Raw genomic sequence first — 24,622 nt, 5'->3', positions numbered from 1 at the left:
TTCCCTAATCTTGTAGTTTTGCAGAGACGTGACTAATCATTCCATGGCCATGTGTAAGAGATCATAAGATGTTACATGAAAACTTTATAATGAGCAATACATAAATGCGGTTTAACAATTAAGAGGAATCACAATTTGATGATTTGAAAACTGTGATTATTTCTCATAAAGACCTTATACTCAAATAATGAGAAAATTATTAGGGTCGCCTTAACTACAAAATGATTGTAATGAATATAATTCGCTGTGTTGCTTATATGAGCTAATATTAATCAGATAGATGAGCGGCATATCATAATTTACCTATAAATATGTGAGTAGATTAATATATTAATTACCCACTACAAGATATACTACAATTCACCTATGAGTGAGTGATTAGGAATTTGTAGTGCCCATAACAACTTGCCTACAAGCAAAAATATGATCTCTCTACGGGGAAAAGAATAGGAGAACTTATAGCAGTATCAATATAATTCTCTCACGAACCACTAACACAATCTCTTACGGAAGAATAGAGAACTTTGTTAGCAAGCAAGATAATTCTTCCTACATAATCTGCACTATCTCGTATATGCCTATTGAACAAGCATTCTTCTTATCAAGCTATGTAAAGAATACTTCTTATGTTGCTGCAAATGAAACCTATAAGAACAACGCTACCGAATCCGCAATATATGGTTGCAAGCGGACAGAAGGCGTTCGTAAAAGCCCTTTAAAGTAAAATTTGGAACATTCCTAATAAAATTCACTCTCATATAATGGATCATATTTAAATATTTTAAAATGTCCCTTATATATTAAATATGATCCCTTAAACTAAAATCAATCCCTGCATGTGCTCCGGTCAACATGTTAAAAGTACAAACACCAATGACCGAGAATGCTGCGCAGGGTCAAATACTACGACCCGCATGTACTCCAATCGTCATATCTAAGTATCAAATCCAACGATTCGAGAATGCTGCACGGGTCTAATATTCAAGTTTCATCCTCCTCCTTGAGAGGATTGGAGTCGACATAACTTGAATTTTAAAATGCCTCCCAAAATTCTACAAAATACATGTGACCTTAATGCCACCCCGATGATGGCCGTGTTGATAGAAAATCTCAACCGGAGATCTCAAATCCAATAAAAATCCAAATTTTTTGAAATAAAATCTATCACCTAAAAAACTCAAAACTAAAAAAATCATCCACCTCCCGCAACCGTTTGTCGGGGGTGATAAATTTGAAATTAACCTCAGCTCACAAAGAGCAAATGCATGTCGGGTGTATCACTACGATTCATCCTCAAATAGACTCTTGCCAACAGGGACGTGGCACGTGCCCTCTGATCGGGTGGTTTTGCCACAAAATGACACCATTATATTACGATCACGGCCAAACCCCGTATGTTCCCTAAAGGCGTTAAACCCTTGAGTTATGAATCATAGGATATATCTGATAGGCATAAAGCCTTCTGTTAGCTAAGGTGGATTCAGATGTATCCCCTTAGACAAACACCAACCCAGGTCTACAAGGTATTCTTGGACGAAGCAACCCATGGCTGCCGACAAGGTGCCTTCTATCAGGTTGGGTCGACTACCTCCTCTGACTAAGTAGACCAGGGATCATGGCAGCCCGGGACGACGGAACCATGGGATCTTGATCGGGCTCGTCTTCATTCCCCCCACCACCAGTTTTAAGTTCATGGTGATAAACTTCAAATTCCAAATTTCAAAATTCAAATCCAAATTCAAGATTTAAAACCCTAAACTATTGCTATTATATGATAGGTTTATAACCTATTCGACATCCTTAATGACTAGCCTTAATCGAAAGTTCTCTCCTGTTATCAGGAGGGGTAATTAACTATAGGGGCTTGCGCCTATAGGAAACCAGAACTCAGATAAAAAAGTCCTCACAAAATGAGGGCGAAATCTCTGGGTAGTGTCTTATCTAAAACCCAATCTGCCTTCTGAAAATTCCCCCGGAACCTAATCTAGTTAAGACTCTCTGTCATCATCGTCATACAAACATTTTAAAAGAAAAATTGAAGGATGGCGCGGAGAGGTCGGGATCATCAAAATGGAATTTTTCGGAGCCCACACTTATCAAGTATGGCTCGTTTAATCTTAATGAGCTCGAGCTCGATTAGTGGTCTCGAGATCGACTTGTTTAGAAAATATCAAGCTCGATCTCGACTCAAAAGCTCGAGCTCGTTTGAAAAGCTCGAGCTTGTTTGATATTATAAAAAATTAAGCTGTCAAATATTATAAAAAATAATATATATATATATATCGAGTAGCTTGATAAGCTTTCAAGTCGAGTCGGGTTGAGCTCAAACTCGAGCTCGTTTATGATACGAGCTCGATTGTAGGCTCAAGCTCGAGCTCGAAGCTCGATAAGTTAGGCTCGCGAGCTTGTTAATGAGTCGAGTTCGAGCCGGCTTGGCTCACTTACACCCCTAGTCTAGATGTTTGCCATCCGCCTCTTCTGGCGTTCACCGTCCACCTCTTACGGTGCTCCTCCCATTCACATGCTACTTCGGCTAAATCATGTTTTGTGTCGGTTTGGGTCAACCCAGAAACCTGACGGTTCGGGTCCAGGTTTAATTTTATGACCCGTTTATAAAAATGGATCGGGTTCAAGTTGTGTCAAATAGTGTCCGGTCAGTTCCGGGTTCGACCCAAATTCGAACGGCAACCTGATTTTGACATGCCTAGTAAATATGTAACCAGGTTTGATTTTCTATATGTAAATTCGCTATTTGTTTGGCTAACCTGTTTTTGTGTGGAATGATTATTAATAAGTAGCTTGATTGTATTTGTGGCATTTGAAGCAACCGTGGTGGTTAGATTTGAAATTTACTTGACCAAGGCAAGCATTTATTGAGCTGCCTTTTTCTGCATTCTATCAGTTTTAGCTTATATTTTACACCTCGTTAGCTAGGCAGGCTACTTCTTATAAAAGGAATGTGGCCGAACTACCTAAACATAGGGATTTAGGAGAGGAGAAAAAGGAAAATGTAATAGAAAAGATAGATAAATAGCGCTTTCTTAAGTTGTTTACATTGATTCCTTAGAACATCGTGTTGAATTCTCAAGGTAAGGTACTAAATTCTCAAAATACAAAGTAGGAAATGTGAATTCGTAATCATTCATGAGGGGGGTTGAAATCAGTCTTATTAAAAATGGAAAGATTTTCTTATACAAATAACTAGATACAAAATTAATTATAAATGAACAATGATGCTTTAACCGCTAATAATTAACTTAAAACAAGAGAAAAACTAACATAAAATATGGGAGAAACCATGTTAGAAACTTCATTAATGATGCTATTAGTGACAACTTAAAGTAAGTCTTACGGGACATCAATTCCCCGGTCTAAAAATAACTGTGCTATGGAGGTTTGAAGTATTAATGATGGAAGAACTGGAGAACTATTGCGTTGTTGTTTAGTTGGTGAAATTTCCTAGTGGGAAATCCATCTTGAAGCAGAAGAGATGAATGCAAAATCTATTATGGGAAATCCATCCTGACAAAGAAGAGATAATGGGAAGTCCAACTTGTGTTGAGAGATGAAGGGAGGACTACTTCATCTACAACATATTTGACAAAAAGTTCTTTTTTATAAATCCTCAAGAACTTCATCAATGAGACTTAGAATTTAAACTTTGAAGCACTCATTAATTTATAAATTTAGAACACGCCTCAACACTGCTTGACACATGTTTGATATACTTAAAATCATGTATGAGGTATTCATTTTTTCCTAAAGTTAGAGTTGGAATGAACCAGGCATGTGAGCATGTCCCTCATGTCCCTCATGGAAGCAAGACGCGTAAGATACCTTTTCAATAATATATATTTGTTTGGTTTGGTATAACTAAGTTAAAATTAAAACAAAAATTCAACTATCTCTGTGCTTTATTGATTCTTTCATGTTGTCGACTTTTTGTTGACGTGCCCAAGGAGCTCTAATTTGCATGCTGCCTCTTCTTGCCTATGATCGTTCATTTTGCTGAGCTCTTCATGAGCTGTTCCTCTTTATCGAGCATGCTTCCTCATCTAGCCTCCTCCACCAAGCCTTTTGCTCGTCTGCTAGTATTGTGTTCCTCTACTATTTCTCACGTCATTGAAGCTTTCCATCTCTGCTTATTGTATCTTTGTAAACCTTTTCTTCTGCTCAATGGCTCTTTTTCTTTACTTCTATGCTCAGTTATGACTTTAACTTTGTTGCCTTACCTTTAATTTAAGATTTATGCTTCTTTGATTTTTTTTTCCTTGAAATAGAAAATATTGATGTTAAATATTTCTAATTATGCATTATAATTAATAATTTATTAAAGAAAATATTGTGGCTACCTTGTATCATGTCATACTTTTTAAATGCTTTTGTCGTGCCATTTTGTCCCTGTCATTTTTGTGTCTCATTTTGGTGTATTTGTTTCATGGAATTTAATCTAGGAAAGTTTGGAGATCTTCATGCACCCTTATGGTTGTATTGATGCTCTTTTGTTTAAAATGGTGGTTATTTGGAAAATCAAACTTGATGGTCAATTTTGGCTTACCAGTGGAGCCAATTCACTCATCTTTGACAACTTAGTCTCAGGTGCATCAAAATTGGGTAGTAAGTAATATCCATTGTTATTGGAAGGAGAAAAGGACAATGTAAGGAAGTTGACTTATCTTTAACTTATGGCCTCTTGTTTAAGGAATTAAAATGAAAACATGCTCTAAACCAAGTAACCAAAAAGTGCTTGAGCCTATGTTTGAATGGAAAGAGTTGATTTGCACACAGGGAAAGAAGGCAGTGTTGGGTCCAAAACGACCTAGACAACAAGAGAAGAGAGATGACAAGAAGACCTTCAGAGGAAAGCTTGAGGAGTATCCATTCAGACGTGATATGGTTTATAAGCTTGTCATGGGAGTTTAAAAGAAAGTTTAATGATTTGAAATAAATATGTTTTATTCTTATGAATTTAGTGTATGATTTTAGGAATTGAGGCAGTATATTATGGACGTGGTTGGAGATTTGAATTTGGATTCAAATGAAAAATTCATATTTACATTTGATTTTAATGATAACTAGAGTGAGAGTGAGCAAGAGGTAGAGAGGGAATGTGTGTGTGTGTGTGAGAGAGAGAGAGCTGAACAACAAGAAAGCGGTAGCCTTAAGCCCATATATTTTTGCTTTAGTCATGGATGTTCTCACTAGACATTTGCAAGAGGTTGTACCCTGGTGTTTGCTTTTTGCTTATGATATTCTTCTTGTTGATAAGATTAGAGAGGGAGTTGAAGGTAAACTTGAATTATGGAGTTCAACCGTACAGTCTAAAGGCTTTCATTTGAGTAGATCTAAAATTGAATATATGGATTATAATTTTAGAAATAATAGTTCTTTTTGGGGGATTGTGACTTTGAGTGATAACTCATTAATAAGAATACACGTTTTAGATATCTTGGGTTTATTGTTCAAAGTGATGGTGCAATAGATGGGGATATGATTAGTACAATTCAAGTTGGATAGTTGAAGTGGAGGAATACATCATGCTTGTCGTGTGATAGAAAAGTCCCCCTCAAACTTAAGGGAAAATTCTATAAGATGGTTGTTATACTTGCAATGCTATATTGTGTAGAATGTTGGCCATTAAAAGAGAATCATACTATTAAGTGAAGTGTTGCATAGATGAGGATGCTTAGGTAGATGAGTGACCTTACTCTTAGACACATGATACAAAGTGAGCATATACGTAAAAGGGTTGGAGTAGCTCCAGTGGAAGATAAGATTAGAGAGAGTCGCCTTAGATGGTTTGTTCACATAAAATAGTGGCCTTCTGATGACCAGGTTAGGAAAGTAAATGTATTCGATTTAACTTATGTTAAGAAAGATAGAGGTAGACCTAAAAAGTCTTGGTTAGAAAATATTAGAAATGATATTTCTTTATTAGATTTAATTGAGAATTTTACTTTTAGCAGGGCACAATGGAGAAAAAAGGATTCATGTTGCTGACCTCACATAGTGGGATAAAGGCTTGATGTTGTTGTTGATGAGTTCTGAGGTAGGCAGGGGGGGGGTCAAATCATCTTGGGTCCTTCTGTTCTTTGGGCTGCTTGCTTTCTCTCGATTTGGGCCTTGACTGCTCACGGGTTGGGCTTTGGCTGCTTTGGTTTTGAGCTGAAAACTTGGGATCTTCTTGGTGCTAGCTCATTAATGCTTGAGCTGATGTTTATCTCATTATTTGGAGGAGTAATTACACTACTTAGCTCATAAATTTGAAAAAGTATTCTTCTTTTAGCTCATTATGTGGAGTTGGAGCTTGCCTCTTCCCCTTCTTATGTCTCCTCTTTTTTTCCCTTGTGCTCCCGTGACTGTTTGCTGGGTGCTGGTTCCGGTTCCCTGGGTTGCCTTCTTGGTTTCCTCCCCGACTGCTTTCTCGTGGCTGCCTCTACCCGGTTTCTGTGTTGGCTTTTCGGTTTCTTCCCTGGCTGTTTTCCTGTGGCTTCCTCTACCCGGTTCCTGTGTTGTCTTTTGGGAATTGTTTTGTGTTGCCTGCTGGTCTTCCTCTTCCCCTTGCCTGATTGGTTCAGTTGGAGGTGGAAGTTGGCTGTTTGGCTCCCCTTTTCTCCTATAAATATTAGATGTTTTGTATGTTAGAGAGTGTTGTTGTGTGCTGATTTTTGGAGTAAAAAAAATCGAGGGTTTTTTCTTTTTTGGGAATAGCTTGTGAGCTATGTCCCCCATTTCTTCTCTTCTCTATAGCTTGCTAGCTATGTTTCGTCTCGGCTTCTAATCTCTTTCTTCTCGTCGCAAGTGACCACCCAACCTGTATCTTTCTTCTCGACGAATGCAAGCTCCTTTTAGGTGTCTTTATTTTGTGTTTGTGTCAAAGTTTGTAAGAGTCTTTTATCTTATAAAAGTTGTATTTTGTCGTATTTTATTTAAATTTGAGAATTTTATGTATTTTCTTTTATCCTAGGAATTGTTATCTTTTTGCAAGCAAAAATTAGTTTTTTTTTCTAATTTCTTGCTTGCATCAATTTGGTATCAGAGCATGCTTGTCGTGTGTGTCTTGGTGTCAGATGAGTTTTGTTTTGAGTCATAGTCCATGCAATCAGCCTTCGAAAGCCTCGGGACAAGATTCAAAGCAAACTCTAGCTTCATCAGGAGATGAACAATTTCAACGGGAGAAAAATTGATGTAGGCAAGGGGGGGGGGGGGCGGTCAAATCATCTTGGGTCCTTTTGTTCTTTGGGCTGCTTGCTGCCTCTCGGTTTGAGCCTTAACTGCTCTCGGGTTGGGCTTTGGCTTCTTTGGTTTTGAGCTGAAAACTTGGGATCTTCTTGGTGCTAGCTCATTAGTGCTTGAGCTGATGTTTATCTTATTGTTTGGAGGAGTAATTTCACTACTTAGCTCTTAAATTTGAAAAGATTTTCTTCTTTTAGCTCATTATGTGGAGTTGGAGCTTGCTTCTTTCCCTTCTTGTGTATCCTCGTTTTTTCCCTTGTGCTATTCCCGTGATTGTTTGCTGGGTGCTGGTTTCGGTTCCCTGGGTTGCCTTCTCCGTTCCTCCCTGGTTGCTTTCCCGTGGCTGCCTTTACCCGGTTTATGTGTTGGCTTTTCGGTTTCTTCCCTGGTTGTTTTCCCGTGGCTTCTTGTACCCGGTTCCTGTGCTATCTTTTGTGAATTGTTTTGTGTTGTTTGCTGGTCTTCCTTTTCCCCTTACCTGATTGGTTCGGTTGGAGGTGGAAGTTGGCTATTTTCATTGTCTACTAGTAAAATACAAGTGTTTTCTCCTCATCTCCTGCAGTTTTTCTCTATTTTTCTACTGTTTTTGGCTGATTTCCTGCTGTGGACAGCAGCTCGCTTTGAGATTTGTTGCTAAAGTGATTAGGGAATACTTGAAATCAAGTATTTCCTATCAAATTGGTATCAGAGCGCTTTGTTGTCATATGTGATACCTTTGTATGGAGTTTCCCGTTCCTTCATTATTACTCTAGAAAGTTCCGCCACTTTTGGCAACTTTTTTCTATCCTTTGTATTATTTCCAAAGATTTTCTCTTTCAATCCTTAATCTAAAATGCATTCTTTTTCACGTATATGAGTTAACTGATGTGACAAGGCCAAGCATCATAGAATATTTTTATTTTGCATTGGACTGGAACCTGGTTTAATGGAATCATTACAAGCACAGATTGATGCATCTGAACACAATATTGATTTAGATGATTAAGGTCCACCGTTTTTTTTTTCTTCAGCTTGGTTAATGTCGTTGGAATATTCATCCAAAGGCTGTTATTTACACGTTCTTGAGTGACCCTTCTTAAAATGTCTCAAGCCTTTCAACATTTGAGGTTCAAAAATTACTTTGTTGTATTGCTTTTATGTTTAACTTTTAAGCTTTGACTGACTGCTTTTAAAAATAATTTACAGCTGCTTTTTGTATTTGCCTGATGGACTTGAATTTTTCAGTAGTATAATTTGGACTGTTTACTTTCATTCTGCTTCATTTATCCAGTTTTTTCAATTTCTATGAAAATTATTTTCCAGGTAGAATAAGTTTACTGATATTTGGCCTTAAAACAGCCTAAAGAGGTGGAGAACAAGATCTTGGATTCCAAGGAGAAAGTCGAGTATTATCGGACTAGGATGCAGGAACTGGTGAGTCTCCTTATTTGATTCTGTTGTTATCGGTTCACTCTAAGCTTCAGAAGATGATCCAAGGTGCAATTAGTGATATTAGCTACTTAGTGAGACCGCAGTGAACATTTCTTACTCTATTTATGAGGCTCCTTTTGTAATTTCTGCAGAAAATTACAAATCTATATCTTGCCTTGGTAAGCTATGTGGAAAAAAAGTTTTTTCTTTTCCTGTACTCCCAACTTTTTAATGATTTGAGCTGTAGGATTTATATTCCATACGCCACTCATAAATAAGAGATTATTCATGAATTTGGACATCTGAAGTAAATTATCCCCCACTTACTTCTTGCTGGAAAGCTTTATTTTGGAGTGTTTAACTTTTCACTGCCGATTTCTCAGCTTGTGGTTCCATTACCTTTTCTGTAGGTTCTTTATAAAAGTAGATGTGACAACAAACTCAATGAGATCACTGAAAGAGCATCTGGTGATAAACATGAGGTACTTTTCATGCAAATACGCAATTACTTTTTTTTTTATTATAATATTGTGAAATTTGTTTCTCCTAATCATTACTGAAATAGGTTGCAGCCAAGTGTTCCTCCCAATAACAACATTAACAAATCACCTAAAATGATAAGGACGTGTCCTTCTTTATAGCAAATTTTTGCTCTTATTTAATTGACACTTGGTTTATTATCCGCTTTCCTCCTTCAGCTAGCCACTATGGAAGCAGTAATCCTTCATTCTTCGTGATGCATGATGTTCCCATTGTTGCTGCCACGGGATGGTTGAACAGGGATGCTGTAGCTGATGTTTATATTACTTTGCTTGGCATCTCCATATGGAATTAGGAATTTTTAAATAGAAGAGATCATTTTTAAAAACCAGACATTAGAGAGATTGTTCATGTCAAAAGTTTCATAGTATTGCTTATTTATTATGAACAAATTGACTTAAAATAAGGCCCGATGTGTGTTATCTATAGTGTTGCGTTGTACAGTCAAAAGCCCCCTTGATTTTCTAACTGCTACTTAAGGCCTTCTCTTTACTAAAAATGGTGACCTAAATTATGCGAAACATGTGAAAAAACAAAGATCTATGAGTACAATTGTTGGATCATATGACATGCTAAAAAGCTGCTATATACGAGAGGAAAATTCAATGCAAGTATATAATCCTGGTGCTTTTGTCATCCTTGAAAGGAAGTCATATGATTTGAGATCATTCTTTTCCTTCAGATCAATTCAAACAAATTCAAGTATGAAGATCATTGCTTTATGAATTTGAAAACTGTATGAAATCCATCGACATTAAAAAAAAACAATGGGAGGTGCAAGGAAACAACAAGGAATTGAAAGATAAGAGAGGGACATAAAACTAGACTGTTGTGGTAAGATTTTGTTGGGTGATCCATCTAAATTCATGCACTGCTTCACATCTCCATGTGAGAGCTGTGAATTTTCAAATATAAGAGATGCTGATGCAGGACTACCTAAATGAAGTGCTTATGAATTCATTTAGGCATTGCACAACATTTAGATTAGAATAGTTTCGGAATAAAATTACCAGCAGATATCAACGAGGAATAAAACAATTAAGGAGATATTTTGTGTAGGTTACATTACATGCTCCGAATTTTGAACTCTCTAGATAATTAAGAAAACAAAAACAATACAGAATAGTAGTTTTCAATTTAATCCCTAATCTAACAATGAGATTTAGGATGCAGAGAAGAAACGCTCAATTCCTATGAATTACTAAGCTTAGCAAGAGCAGTGGAAGAGTCCTCCGTGACTGTAATCAAACCAACGAGAATTCAGATTTAAAGAAATAAGATGCAAGGGGAGGAGAAACCTTTGCTAGGGAGACGTGAAGATCCTCCACTCAATGCCTTCAAAATGTTCGTCGACAGATTACCCCGTAATCAGTGTCGGGGTCGGCTATCCATGTAGTACCTTGCTGTTTTGACTTGACGAGGTGTTGATTAGCAAGGAAAATCTGCTCCAATTGTTGTATGGCGATTCAGATGAGCTGAAATAGATGGACAGCAGGTTGACCTTGTAAAGCAGCAGCTTTGAGGCTTCACGTTGCTGTGAAAACAGTGAAGATTGCTGGAATTCACTGGTTACAGCCTTAGGAAGCAGGAAACTCAAACATCTGATGGAGTTTCGGAGTTTCGGTGGAGATTTGTGGAGGGAAGCTAATATGGCAGCCTTGGGGTTTTTTGAAATAATTCCAATTTGAGTGGGCTATCATTAAGAATTAATTAAGCAAGATATTTATTCAAAGCCGGTTAAGAGAGATGGCTGAAATTTGCCAGAAAATAATTTCCAAGAGACGTTAACGGGAATTAGGAAATAAATCCAAGCCCTTCTCTATAGGATCGGCAGCATGAGGGATCATGGGAGGCATTTAATGAGAGCATTTAAGGTCTCTTAATTTGGTTTAATGCATTAGGAAAGTTTTAACAAAATCCAAATTGAATTTGAATTTCAGAATTTATGAGATTAAAACTTTCCTAAAATAGATTAATTATTTTAGGAAAGATTTTGAACTCAAATTCAAATGAATTTGAAATTCAGAAATTTCCCAATTTAATCTCCAAACTAATTAGGAAATCAAAGGCATGGGGAAGTGGATGTGGTGGGGAGGCCGACGGTGGAATTCATGGAGCCGGCGGGATGGGGAGGCTTGGTGGGTGTTTAGCCGTGAGAAGGGGGAGGGAGGTGATGGGGTTTCAAACGGCGAGGGGAAAAAAAAATCCGATGGCTAGGGATTGTGGAAAAAAACAAAGAAAAGAAAAAAAAAAAAAAAGAAGGGGAGAAGAACGTGAGATAAATGAAAGAAACCACGAACCCGACTCGTCTAGGTTGGTGGGTATTGCGCAAATACTAAGAAAATCATGCATGAAAAAAGTTCCAAAGTATTACTTACTATGAGGTAATTGACTTACATCGATCTATTATGGAAAATCAGGCATGACCGTTACTGTGTTTTCTGTGTTGTGCAGTTCGGAGCCTCCCCTAGTTTGTTGTTCATAACTGGGAAGCCATTTTTTCTGTTTTTCACTATCATTCATATATGTTGAATATTTATTCAACTAGTATGTAATTGGAATAAACTATAAATTCCATAGATTGATGCCTGCTAGTGTTCCTGTGGAAGCATAAAATATGTTAGGAACGGAGAGAGATCAAAACTAACCTCCCTAAATAGAAGACCAGTTTGTATTGTGGATTACATCTATGTTGTGAATGTTGTGAGCGTTTTGAAAGACTTATTGATCATGTTACATCTAAATTGGAATTGAAATGAATTTTTTGTTGTAATAATGGATGTATTGTAAAACAAGGGTGGGGATCATAGTTCCTGTTAGTTTTACGATAGTAGAATGGGTTGGCATGATCTTCTGAGTAAAAAATGTATGCCTTATCAGTACTTTCCAGATAAGCCTTTGGCAGTCAGGGTGCTTGAACCTTGTTCCCTTTTTTTTGTTTCCAGAAATTAGATCCTTGGACCTCAACTTTGGCTGTGAAAAAGGAAATACCTTGTGCTTTGTCATATGAAGTATTTTGAGGTGTCTTTTACCTTGTGGTTGATATTAGCAATAAGCTCATCTATCTTTTTGAATGTGATTATTGTGACCTTTTAATGTAACGTAGAAACTTGATGCTGTCGGAATTTTTTGCATTTGATCATCAGCATATTTGTTGCAGATTTTAAAAATTTTGAATCACCATTATGTATTGCTGTTGTTTAAGGAAAAACAATTATGCTTCATTTCAGGTTGAGTCGCTGGCAAAAAAGTATGAAGAGAAATACAAGCAAGTTGCAGAAGTGGCTTCAAAATTAACTGTGGAAGAGGCTACTTTTCGTGATATTCAGGTTAGTTTACTTGGCTGATGTCTATACGGGTAATCAATTTATTGCCAATTTTTCTTAGCTTTTGCTTGTTTTACTGCTTTCTTGTCACTTTGTCTAAAAGCTACCATGTTGAATTGCAGGGAAGGAAATTGGAACTTCAAAATGCAATTGTTAATATGGAGAAGGGTGGAAGTTCTGATGGACTACTTCAGGTAATCTTCATGTAAGCTTATTAGTTTTCATGTCATCCAACACCTCAGCTGTCCAACTTAAGCACCCACTATTTTTTCAAGGTTCGTGCTGATCGGATTCAATCTGATCTTGAAGAGCTAGTGAAAGCTTTGCATGCACGCTGCAAACATCATGGATTAGACATTAAATCGAAAGCAACTATTGAGCTACCCTTTGGTACTACTCCTATTCCTGTTAATGTAATTTTTGCTCAATTTTTTTACCTAGGAATTTCAGGGGCCATTTGAGATCACTTTTAATATTGTTTTTTTAATGCGCTGATATGAAATGAATTCATATTTGGAATATTAAATATAAGTTGTTTATTATAATATAACATTGCATATGCCAATTTATGCAACTGTGGCGCTCATGTTAGTGGGCTGGCCGCAAACAATGGTGGTGGCAGCCAGTTGTGGTGATAATGATGGTAGTTGTAGTGACTGTCACGAGGTGGTTTAGTGGCCTTGTTTTGAAGATAAAAAAAACCCACCTAAAGGTTGGTTTGAGTATTTTTAAAATAATTTATTAAAAAAGAAAATACAAAACCTCTAACCAAGCATATTTTTTAAAAAAGACAAAAAAGTCAAAAAATAAAAAAATAAATAAAAAAAAGTTATGCCAACATAAGTTTATTGAGGTTTGGTTGATTTCATTTCTAGTTCTATCTTAGCGAACATTTGAAGAGTAGCTTATGCCTCAAGTTTGTTGAGGTGATTGATGACATGATATGCCATGCCTTTTAAACAGAGGTTTGCTTTGGTTAGTTGACTTTGGCTTATGTGTAGCCACCTGTGAGTTTTCAACATTGGAATTGATATATATATATATATATATATATATATCATAAAGAAAAATCAACAAGCTAAAAAAAAAATAAAGACAAATCAACAAGCTAAAAAAAATGCAATTATCTCTCCATGCATATATAGAGTGCAAATCCCTCTTGGTGTGATATCAAAGAAGGAACAAAAAAAAAGTTGCTTATGTTATGAAATTTAAGGCTTTGCATGCCATTACGAGAAGATTCAACATAGGAGTTCGACTTTTTGTTGGAGTTTAGTGATAAAGGGGATTTAATTTGCTATTGAGCAGAATTAACATAAGATCCTTTTATCTGAATGCAAGCTTTGGGAAGAAGATTGAGAAGGAATGACGATGATAGTAGATCCTTTAAATGATATGTCTAGGAGAAGTTGAAGCTCCTTATATTTATGTCTTGAGAATGTTATTGCTTTGAAGGATGTCATGATGCCAACACAGAACAACTCAAACTCTTTATTGATATTGGGTTCATAGACAACCGAAAAGCTAATTTTATTGTTGTTGCCTTGAAGGATGTATTGATCGGGTTCATTATCATTGCCCGCACCATCCGCTTTAAGTATAAAAATAATAAATGTTATAATTCTAAAAAAATCACATGCAGCTACTATATGCTAGGTATTTTATACCTATTTAATGACTAGCCTTAATCGAAAGTGCTCTCTCGTCATCAGGTGGAGTAATTAATCATAGGTGCTTACGCCTATGAGAAAACTAGAACCAGATTGTAAAGTCCTCCCAAACTGAGGGCGAAATCTCTGGTAGTGATTTATCCTAAAGTCAATCTGCCTTCTGAAAATTTGACTTGAAACATTGTTAAAACTCTCCTATGCAGGGGAGGCCAGACACGAATTTTTGGAGCCCACAATCTAGGTGTGATATGTTCCAAGTATCTTGGATTCTATCATACAAAAGAATGTGGTTGTCTAAAAAGAAATAACTTTGAAAGTTAAGGCTATAGCATTAAAATAGAGAATTACCATATTAATATTATTTGATAATAAAATATGGAGACTTAAAAAAAATCTCATAACTTGCATTTTGATCAACTATATTGTGTAGATCTTAATGTTTGGTCATAAAAATGATTTTAATAACTAATTTGAGTATGATATATTAGAATATTAAGAAGGCAGTGTGACAAAATTAGAAAAAAATAAATTAATGAATTATAATATCAGAGGATTGGTTGAAGTAGCATATACTGAAGATAATGTAGCTGAAAGAAGACTTGGACTAAACATGCATAACAAATTGTAGAAAATGCATCAATTAGAATGGTCGTTAAAATTAATATCAAATGATTAGCTAGTAAAAGCTGAAGACCTATGGTAACAACGAGAGAAGTTGTTTAATATATATGCATGAATATGCTTAATATCTAATTCAACACATAATAAGAATTGATAAAAAATAAGTATTCATAAAGCTAATCCGAATAGTTGGGATCAAATAAATAATAACAATGATATACATTGTATTTATTGTTCTATATTTAAAACTTTTAAGATTAGCAAATTGCATTTTAAATTCATACTCGTAAACTATAAATAGATATTAGTAAGATTATTTACGCAGCAATTCATAAACTAACTGACTCTGTAGATTCTTATTGACCGATGATTCCTGTTTTACATATCTGCTAATCAGTTGGTCACTAGTCATTCACTCGAATGAACTTTGGTTGTGGATATTTCTGGACCGCTATTTTATTAAATCAGGCCAACAAATTTGTGTTGTTTGACTTAAGTAAAGGTTTTGTGTTATATGCGAGTAATTTATCTCTAACAATATGTACTATGGCTTACTATTTTCTTTGATATTGAGATTTTATCCATTTAATCATGCATTCTCATATTATTTTGTTGTTCTTCTTTTTATTTTTTTATTTAAATTCAATATATATATTTTTTAAATTTCTTCCATTAATTGGGTACAATCTTGAATTCCAACAAAAATTGAAATCCTCTATGCTAACTCCTTTCAAGGTTGGCAACCTGGCATACAAGAAGGTGCAATTGATTGGGATGAAGATTGGGACAAATTTGATGATGAAGGTAATTTGCCAATGCTTATGTAGTCAGGAATTGACATGTTATTTTAGATGCTGTGCGATAATGTGCAGGAGTCTCAGGATTTGATGATTATGACATGGTGATTTTTTATGTTTGAGCCACTGTGTCCTCATACTAGTTTTTGATTGTAGAAACTTTGCAGGAGTTAGATATTTTGGATAGAGTTGTTAAATTCTTTCAACACCTTAATGCTAAGGGTGCAATGTTATAATATCTGTCAAAGGCGTTATTAGGTATGGCTGAAGTTGTGAGAATGTGGTAGAATAAACTAGACTTTGACATTGCATATAGCACCAACATGCATCAGATTTAAATTAAATTTTCTTGTAATATTTTAGTTTTTTTTTTAATACTGAAATATTTTTCCTCTTTTATTTCATGTAAAAATGATCATTTGCTCTTTTTGATTCTAATATTGCACATATTTTTGTTATGAACTGTCAGTTTAGTATTGAAGTCATATATGTTGACATCAACTTTTCAGCGATACCTCTTTTCTTACATATGTTTTGTTTATGCTTTTGCATGGATTGGTTTTATGCTAATGCTTACATCCACTAATCAATGTGTCTGTATACATTTTACTGATCTCAGCCATTTAGATGTCCTCTCATGTTTGTACTTGTGCCTGTGGTTGCTGTCTGTAAGAATGGTGGTGGTGTGGAACTTGCTAAGTCATCTCTCTGAGATTGTGTTGATTGGTCCTTCTCCCACTACTTTTCTTATGCTCACCGCTTCCTGCCATTTTGCTGTATGGGTTGTGACCCTGTTCTGTGACTGACCTAAAAATTTTCCTCCACGAAAGATTTGTGGCTAACACATCTGCATGAGATTTTTGGCAACTCTGACAACCCAACACAGTTTTCTGCAATTTTTTTTAATTCTTTAAAGAAAAAAAAATTGTTATTGAATAAAATCCTAGTCATATGTGTTATTTCCTTTATGGAGTATATTTTTTGATCAAGTGAAAGACTTGAAAAAATATTATCTACTCTTAGAAACGTGCAGAATTTTTTTTTTTAATTTTTTTGAAAAAGTTGAAAGTTATTTTCCCAAAGAGGTGTTACAGTTAGAAGAGAAAGTGAAGGCACACGGAATGTAATTTAAATGCCATAATAGGATTAATCCTATGGTTAGAACCCTTCATCCATGTGCTTAAATGGCTAGCCATATAGAGCTAAGGGGAGACTTTGAATTAGGGAGGGAAGAGAATATGGGGGAGGGAATTAGGGAGCTTTAAATGGAGACTTTGAATTAATTAGGGGAGAGAGGGGATCCAAGAGAGGTGGCCGACCATATAGAGCTAAGGGGGGATTTAATTTCATTAAACATGTGGGTCCGGGAAGGATTTAATTGGAGATTGCCAATAAATCTGAAATTGATTTCAGATTTTAATATGTCTGAGAGGTTTCCTAATATACACTATTAATAGGGAAAGCTTTAAAATTCAAATTTGAATTTGAATCTAAATGTGGTAACCTTCCAAATTAATAGGGATGTAATTTAGGAAAGTGATTAAGAATGATTTTGATATTTGAATTTCAAAATCCCTAGGGAGTGGAATGAGAGCGGGTGGCTTGTGGAGTTTGGGAGGCCGGTGGTGAGGGGGTTTGCTGGGGTTCGGTGGTGGACGGGGAGGGGTGGCCGGTGGCACAAGGTGAGGTGGGTTGGTGGGGATTCGGTTTTGGGAAGAGGGAAAAGGGGATGGGGCTTTGGGAGGCCGGCGGGTAGGGACTAGGAGGGGAGGTGGGAGTAGAGAAAAAGAAAAGAAAGATTGGAGCCGCGAACCTTGGAATTCTCTGAAGGTTGACGGGTATTGCTTTCACCCACCTAGGGTTTCTCCTCTCAAGAACTCACAAAGAGATTAAGCAAGAAAGTGGAAATTTCATTCATAAGCATCTTTAGAAAATAATACAAAGACTAGGCCTTCATATATAGGCCTCCAAAGCACAAAATATAAAAGACACAAATGCTCTCATGCTACAACATAACACAAATCCCTCTTAGGGGTACAAGTGAAAAAACTGAAAAAATAAATAAAAGAAATGCACTAAAACATCATAAATAGAGACTATGAATCGTAGCCGTCGATCTACGATCCCGCCGATGGTAAATACGTTGAAATGTTTTCTATGCTCATATATTCAACGTATCCACTATCTTTGTATCTTCCTTTGCTTTGCTGGCTTCCTTTATGAAATTACTAAGAGAATTGTGTGAAGGAGCAATGCTGTGCAAGGACTTGTATGAAATGGGGATGGTAGGAAATTATCAAAGAAGATCATGTACTCATTGTTTATTTTCCTCCATCGTATTTTATTGCTAGCGCTAAAGTTGCACCGGATTTCGAATTGTGTTGTCAAAATGGGAAATAATAGGTTTTGAGTTGTTTCTTCTGTGTCTTCTATTCTAAATATGAGCAATCACGCAAGAAGCCGCCTTACTTTGAAGAAAAAGTGAACAAAACTTCCACTTGAAGCCCCTTCTCTTCCTCCTTTCACCCACAACACGCGCATACTCCACAGCATGTGAATCTGCTTTACTAAATAGTAGGCGTTTACTACAATTGTTGCACTAACTGATTTCAGTATATTCTGTAGCAATTGCCAGTTGAAGGCAGCAAATGCAATGTAATGGAGCTGTGCAAAGTGCTGATAAATCCCTCTGTCCTTAGTTGGGCTTACTCTTCATGCTTATAAATCCCTTTTTCTTTTATAGATTATGTGACCATTTTGATGATTCTTATTATTTTTTGCTGTGATTCCTTTATCCCCTCCTTTTCTATTTTGAAAACGGTCCATGAAATTCTGTGACTTCAATATTGTTATTTGGTTGTTTGATAGAAGTAACTCTTTCTCTCATAGATATTTGCATTAACATCCAACTTCTCCTGCCCTGTTTTTCTTTATTTCAGGGTTTTTAGTTGCAAAAGATCTTTCTATAGAGGTCGAAAATGATGTTGCACGTTCAAAATCCAGAAGTCCATCAGTTTGGAGCAATAAAATCTCCACAGATGGGGTTTCTCCTGTTTCACCAATCAACCATCACGAGAACACGGATGATATGCTTTTTAGTCCCGGCAGGCGGATCACTGAGAGCGATTCAGTCTATTCTCACAGTGAATATGGATCAGGAAGAAGCCCACCTGGTAGTCCGGGTAGAAGTGCCTTTGAGGCTCCATCTCAAGAATTTCAAGCTACTCATCATGAGATGCATGATATTTCGCCTCGTGGTAAAGATAATCACAGGTTTTTCCCTACACTTCTCTCCAGACACTGGTATAATCTTGAATATGAATCATAACAAGTCTCATAAAAAGGAAAATGCTATTGATTTGATGCGAAAGTTATGCCCTTTTCAATTTATGTTCAAGTGAGATTTTTTTTTTGTTTTAATTTTTCTATTTTAAATATTTAGCATCTTCACCTTTTCATTTTATGCTCAATTTAGATTATTTTGTTTTAGATTCCTCTTTTATTAATATTTTGGTTTTAGCTTGTTAATTCATATGAAGCAATCGTACTTCTTCTTGTGGTGTCATTGGGTCAAAACTCTTAACTTTAGCTTCAAACCAACTTCTTGGATCTGGCTTCATGAAGTATTTCTCTCCCCCATTCTTCTTATGTGCTCCTTAGGGCGTAACATTACATTGTGCAAGCTTTTGGTCACAACTTCTATTCAAGATATTTTGGCTTTCCCTTTACTTTATTTGCCTTGATCTTATCTACCAAAGTTGTTAGTGCATCTTTACTCTTTGTTTTTCGTGCTCAATCCACTTGAATTTATTCTTTAAAACTTTATTATAAATGGTCACCACTCCTACACTTTCTTTAGCATAACAATTTCATACTCTTTTCTAGTTTCAGGAGACAAATATCCATGCGTTCTCAAAATTTTTTTCTAAACATAGATTTCCTTGTTGCTCGATGACACTTGGATGCTTTTAAAACTTTTTTTTTGGCTGCTTTTTAAAATTTTCTGTTAGGTTATTGTGATTATCCTTGTGGTGGTTATTTCCCTTAAAAATACAAAAATACTCGTATACTTGTGGTGTAGTATGTCTAATGCTGCTGTTATCTCGCATTTACTATTTTCACAGGAATGGTTAGATGACGTATAAGATTAAACCAGTTGGCTTCCCTATTATATAATATTAAGCCAGTCGGCTACCAAAAATCTTAATTTTGTATTGATTGAAGAGATTTTCAAATGTCTATGTAGTCTGAATACTCTATGAACACTCTAACGTGATAATACATGCTTCGTATAATTTTTTCCCTATCTTGTTAGCTAAAAACTGTATACGCAGCCGCAAACATGCAATTTGAGTATAGTTATTTTGAAATTATATTTTACGAACTTAGGTTTAGGAGCTGACAGCTTAAAAATCTCATATAACTCTTAATTACCAGAGCCTATAAGTAATATTCTACCATATATTTCTCACAGCTGTACGAGTTTTTAAATCCATAGATGCCAAAATACTCATCTTTCCCAAATATGGCTTCTTAGCTGATATACTTGAAATAGAAGACCTTCAAATTTAATCTTCGTCTAAATTTGTCTCAGTCCTAAACCTTATTCCTGCCTATTGTAAAGAAAGTTACGAATGGACGTACTGAGCCTAATCTCAAGTCCAGATGTCTTAAAAAAAAAAAGTCCAGATGTCTTCTTTTGAAACTTGCTCAATGGGGTTTGTTTGGGATGCAATCAATGTATCCACGTATTTTTATTGATCCGAGTTCATGAGATAAGCTGCTAACGGAATGCAAATGCTATTGACATAGGTGAATTCACGCAGTGACTTCATATGTAGTCAAGTTTATGTAGTTATTGTTTACAGAAAACGAAGTTTTTCTTTACATTAGACTAAGATTTTTGCTCTGGTATCAAATACTATGGCCCAACATTTGTTGGTAAATGCTTCATGAAAAATTGCTTGATACCTCTGCTTTCATTGGTGAATTTGTTCAGCCAGTTCACCTTGAACCGGCCCAGCCGGCCCAAGGGCCAGCTCAGGTCTACAGGAGGCGGAACTTGTCCGCCTCCCTTTCTCTTGCCCACAATCCAACTCCCTTTCTCTTGCCCGCCCCCACTAGTCCAATTGAATTCAAATTCAAAAAGAGGGGGTAGCTAGGGCTTGGGATGGAAATTAGATTAGAAAAGTTTTTGTATTAAAAGCATGAGATTTTTAGGGAGGGATTATGTTTTGATTTGTTCTCAATTAGGGTTCATTGGTGACTTGGGCTCTAGACTCTCTTGTCTAGAGGTTTGGAAGAGACGATCCTCCTCTCGAATTGAGGATCTCTTGTATCTTGTTTTCATTATTGTTTGGCTTTGATTTTCCTACAGCAATATATCGTTTTGAGGCTGTTTTCACCCAGATTTCGCATTATTCTTGCTGTTTTTCACCAATTGGTGATAGGTTTGCTTGCGAACTCAAGTATTTTCTATCAGAATTCTGGCTTGAATGCTCTGAACTAGACCTTCCCAATGGCAGTTTCAGTTCTAATTTCATATATTTTGAGATCCATTTTCTCTGGGGTCTCCCATTCTCTTTCTCAACTACTTCCAAGTGAGCCACTTTTTATTTTAAATGAGATGACAATGTACTCATAGACCATTTGGTCTGTTGTAATCTTGGAAGCGAAGCGATCAATCCAAGTTCTATTACTAGAGATTTTTTTTTACACACTTGTATGGCTTCTGCAGTCATGGAGATGCTGAATCCACATTTTCTGGGGATAAGTTTACTGATGAACCATCCTGGGGTGCAGCTTTTGATACAAATTATGATGTTGATTCAGTATGGGGCTTCAGTCCAAAGGTAAGCTAATGATGGCTATATTCCACTCCATCATATGTGGAGATTCTTGATCCTGCAGAAGCATGAATTTTCTGTTCCATGATTTAGGCTTTGTTTGAGGCTGTTTTTTAACTGCTTCTTAAAGCAGTTTTTTAGTATAAAAATTTTATTTTTTTAACTAAAAAGCCGCTTTAAAAAATAATAAAAAAGCCGTCCCAAACGAAACTTTAATAAATTCCTCAAGCTTGTTTTGTTCTTACTGAGTGCGACTCATCAATGCAGGATGCTGGTCATGAGAGAACCCCTAAGAATTCTTTCTTTGGGTCAGAAGATTTCGGAACAAATCACATAAGGGTAGACTCTCCAAGTGCTAGTAGTGTCTTTGGGCAGGATAGAAAGAGCCCCTTCTTTGACTCCGTTCCAAGCACCCCTCACTTCAAGTCTAACTCATCTCCAAGGTTCAGCGAAGGACCCGAGGACCACACTTACGATGACTTTAGCCGGTTCGATTCCTACAGCATGCACGACAGCAGATTTTCGCCGCAACGTGAGGGCCATGCGAGATTTGATTCCATAAGCAGCGTCAATGATTTCGATCGTAGTCGAGGTTTCTCATTCGACGACACAGACCCCTTCGGCATTGGACCTTTCAGGTCTTTGGAAAACCATTCCCCAAGAAAAAATTCTGATAATTGGAGTTCCTTCTAAGGAGTCTCGTTTGAAGGAGAGATTATTACGTGCGGCCTCCGAACCATTCGGAGACGAATCCGGACGCCCGCAGGTAATAATTTTTCCGTTTTGAAGAGATGCCTTCTTTTGATTGTTTGCCACATCCCTGGAACTAAGTTTGGTTTGTGTGTATCTTAGCTGCTCGTTTTTATTCACTTCTATTCTTTGGCTATTATTTGGTAGTTTTGTTGGTGCATAATCTTTCCATTTGCTATTAGAGGATTGGCACGATGAGGTTTTGGATTTTTTTTTTTTTAAAACGAAGTTGAAGAAATATGGCTGTTATAAAAGTAAATATGTACGTTGAAATGTTATTGAAGGACCTTCTGTTATTTTATTTATCTGAAAGGAGAGTATGTAATACAAAATTGCAAACTGATCATACCATCTCTTCCATGTAAATTGTAAGCATATGTGGATATATTTTATGTATGTTTTGAATGTTATTTTGTTTGATTTATTTGACGTAATAGGAACATGTGATCACCTTTCTTAGGCCTCGTTTGAGACGTCTTAATTTTGCCTTTTCATTTTTGAAATGGCAGAAAATTTTTTGGTTGTTATTTGTATGTGTCACTTTTGCAGAGAGAATTGTATTTTTGTACTGTTTTCAAAAGCTTTTTTATATTAATTTCTCTTACTTTTAGGAAAGGTATAAAATAACCAAACGAAGTCTTATGAACTTTAAGATATTTTAGGCATGTATTGGAGCCCTAAATCTATATAAAATTTGCTATGCTTGTATTGAAGAACAAGTGAGTGAAATGTGGGTTATCTCTTGAAGCCATTTGATGTGTTCTCCTTCACAAGAAACCTTCTGCCTGCCCCTGATTACCATTTTTACCAAAAAACCTCATCTTTTATATCCTTCGAGGGCTTTTTTGAAGATTAATAGTGAGCACAAAGATCATCTTTAACAACCATACTTGTTTCCTCTTTCGAAATGTTTTGTTTTATTAGATTTAAGTATGAATTTGACTCTTAAAAATAATGCAATAAAAGAAAAAAAAGTTGATGTAGTTGATCTTGTGTAGTGGGATAAAGATTTGATGTTGTTGTTTGTTTGTTTGTCATCAATAACTCGTCAAGTTTTGGTAGTTCTAAGGGTTCCAAATTAGCAGTAAAAAAAGAGCTTTATGTATTAACATTTTATGAAGATCAAACATGCAAAGATAAAAATCATGTAAGACTTACATTTTTACGTGGAAAATAATAGAGGAAAGATTTATAGGGCCTATTCAATTTTAATGATTTTATTGGTGTTTACCATCACCGACTCCCACAATCAGAGAAAATGTTGATGCAATATAATATATATAGATAAATTTTGCGGTGGAAGTTGAAAGTGTGTTGAAGCATTAAGTTTTCTTCCATATATTATTTGTTGTACGTTTGTTTTATATATATATTGAGAAGAGGATTAGAGACCATGAAGTCTAATATAAATCTTGACAAAAGTAAGCGTTTTTTAGGGCGTGCATCAGGCGATTACATGCATTAGCATTGTTGGTGGTGGCAGTGTACTCATTAATCCAACTGGTTAGGGATACTTAATAACTGATTCATCATTTTGACGTGAATGACTCAAATAATTCGTCAATATAATGTGGATTTTGCATCGCTCAATGTCCAATTTCAAATGAAAGTCAATGCAATATACCTCTCTCCACATGTGTTTAAAAGTTCTTGTTTTTCTCGACCAAATTGGTTGGCGAGCTAGTCTAACCAATTCAAATTCAAGGAAAATCTTAATATAAGCTTGACCAATTAAATTGACTTAATTTTATAAGCAAAATAAATGCTTTATTTGTAATTAATAGAATGACAATTTTTTTCGGGTTTTATAAAAATATGTGGCTCATTTTTATATATTGGTTGAGGGCTTTGACTATCAATCAAGAGGTTTTGAACTCGAAACTCATATATATGATGTGTGTATTGATTTGCCTTAATTGCTCTAAATGTCCAAAAAGAAGTATTATTAAAATCTTATGATAAGTTTACATAAATAAAAGTAGTTATAATATTTTTGAACTCTCAAAATTTAGAATTCTGATTCTTTCATAATGCATATCTTAGCACAGAAAAATTATTACGTACGAAAAGTGGACATAGAGTAAAATTCGGACTCCAATGAAAATATGACGTGTAATGCACAACTAATACATATCAATACATAGTTATACACATAAATACACAGTAATACCTAGTAATATGCTAGTCTATACATCATATTTTCATTAGAGTCCAAAGATAACTCTATAGTTCGTTAGTGGCGGGCAGCTTTGTGTAGTTGTAGAGTAATTATTGTGTCCGCACACTGAAGGCGTCCAGAGACTAATAACAAAACATCACATCACTTGGGTGCTCGATACCGAGCACTCGGGGTATTGCTCGATATTTGTTCAAATTTTTCGATTTTTTGTCTGGACGTAATAACTTTGTGTAGTTGTAACAAAGAT

At 35.9% G+C, this 24,622-nt stretch overlaps 1 protein-coding gene across 1 annotated transcript in view; it reads left to right on the top strand.

The window, feature by feature from the left end:
- Nucleotides 1-22,638, top strand: part of LOC110103547 (actin cytoskeleton-regulatory complex protein PAN1) — a 30,156-nt gene extending 7,518 nt beyond the window's left edge. Inside the window, exons 5-13 of the mRNA XM_020832311.2 lie at nucleotides 8,575-8,649; nucleotides 9,057-9,128; nucleotides 12,417-12,515; nucleotides 12,635-12,706; nucleotides 12,788-12,902; nucleotides 15,539-15,607; nucleotides 18,540-18,873; nucleotides 21,338-21,452; nucleotides 21,714-22,638. Of these exons, the coding sequence (XP_020687970.1) occupies nucleotides 8,575-8,649; nucleotides 9,057-9,128; nucleotides 12,417-12,515; nucleotides 12,635-12,706; nucleotides 12,788-12,902; nucleotides 15,539-15,607; nucleotides 18,540-18,873; nucleotides 21,338-21,452; nucleotides 21,714-22,139 (1,377 nt within the window). The 3' untranslated portion in view covers nucleotides 22,140-22,638. The remainder of the gene's footprint in view (nucleotides 1-8,574; nucleotides 8,650-9,056; nucleotides 9,129-12,416; nucleotides 12,516-12,634; nucleotides 12,707-12,787; nucleotides 12,903-15,538; nucleotides 15,608-18,539; nucleotides 18,874-21,337; nucleotides 21,453-21,713) is intronic.
- Nucleotides 22,639-24,622: the final 1,984 nt, after the last annotated feature.

Source organism: Dendrobium catenatum, unplaced genomic scaffold (assembly GCF_001605985.2).
Source record: "Dendrobium catenatum unplaced genomic scaffold, ASM160598v2 original_scaffold_254917, whole genome shotgun sequence".
In the NCBI taxonomy this organism is placed as follows: Eukaryota; Viridiplantae; Streptophyta; class Magnoliopsida; order Asparagales; family Orchidaceae; genus Dendrobium; species Dendrobium catenatum.
Note: the sequence above shows the minus strand (reverse complement) of the source record. Positions and strands in the feature narration are given on the sequence as shown.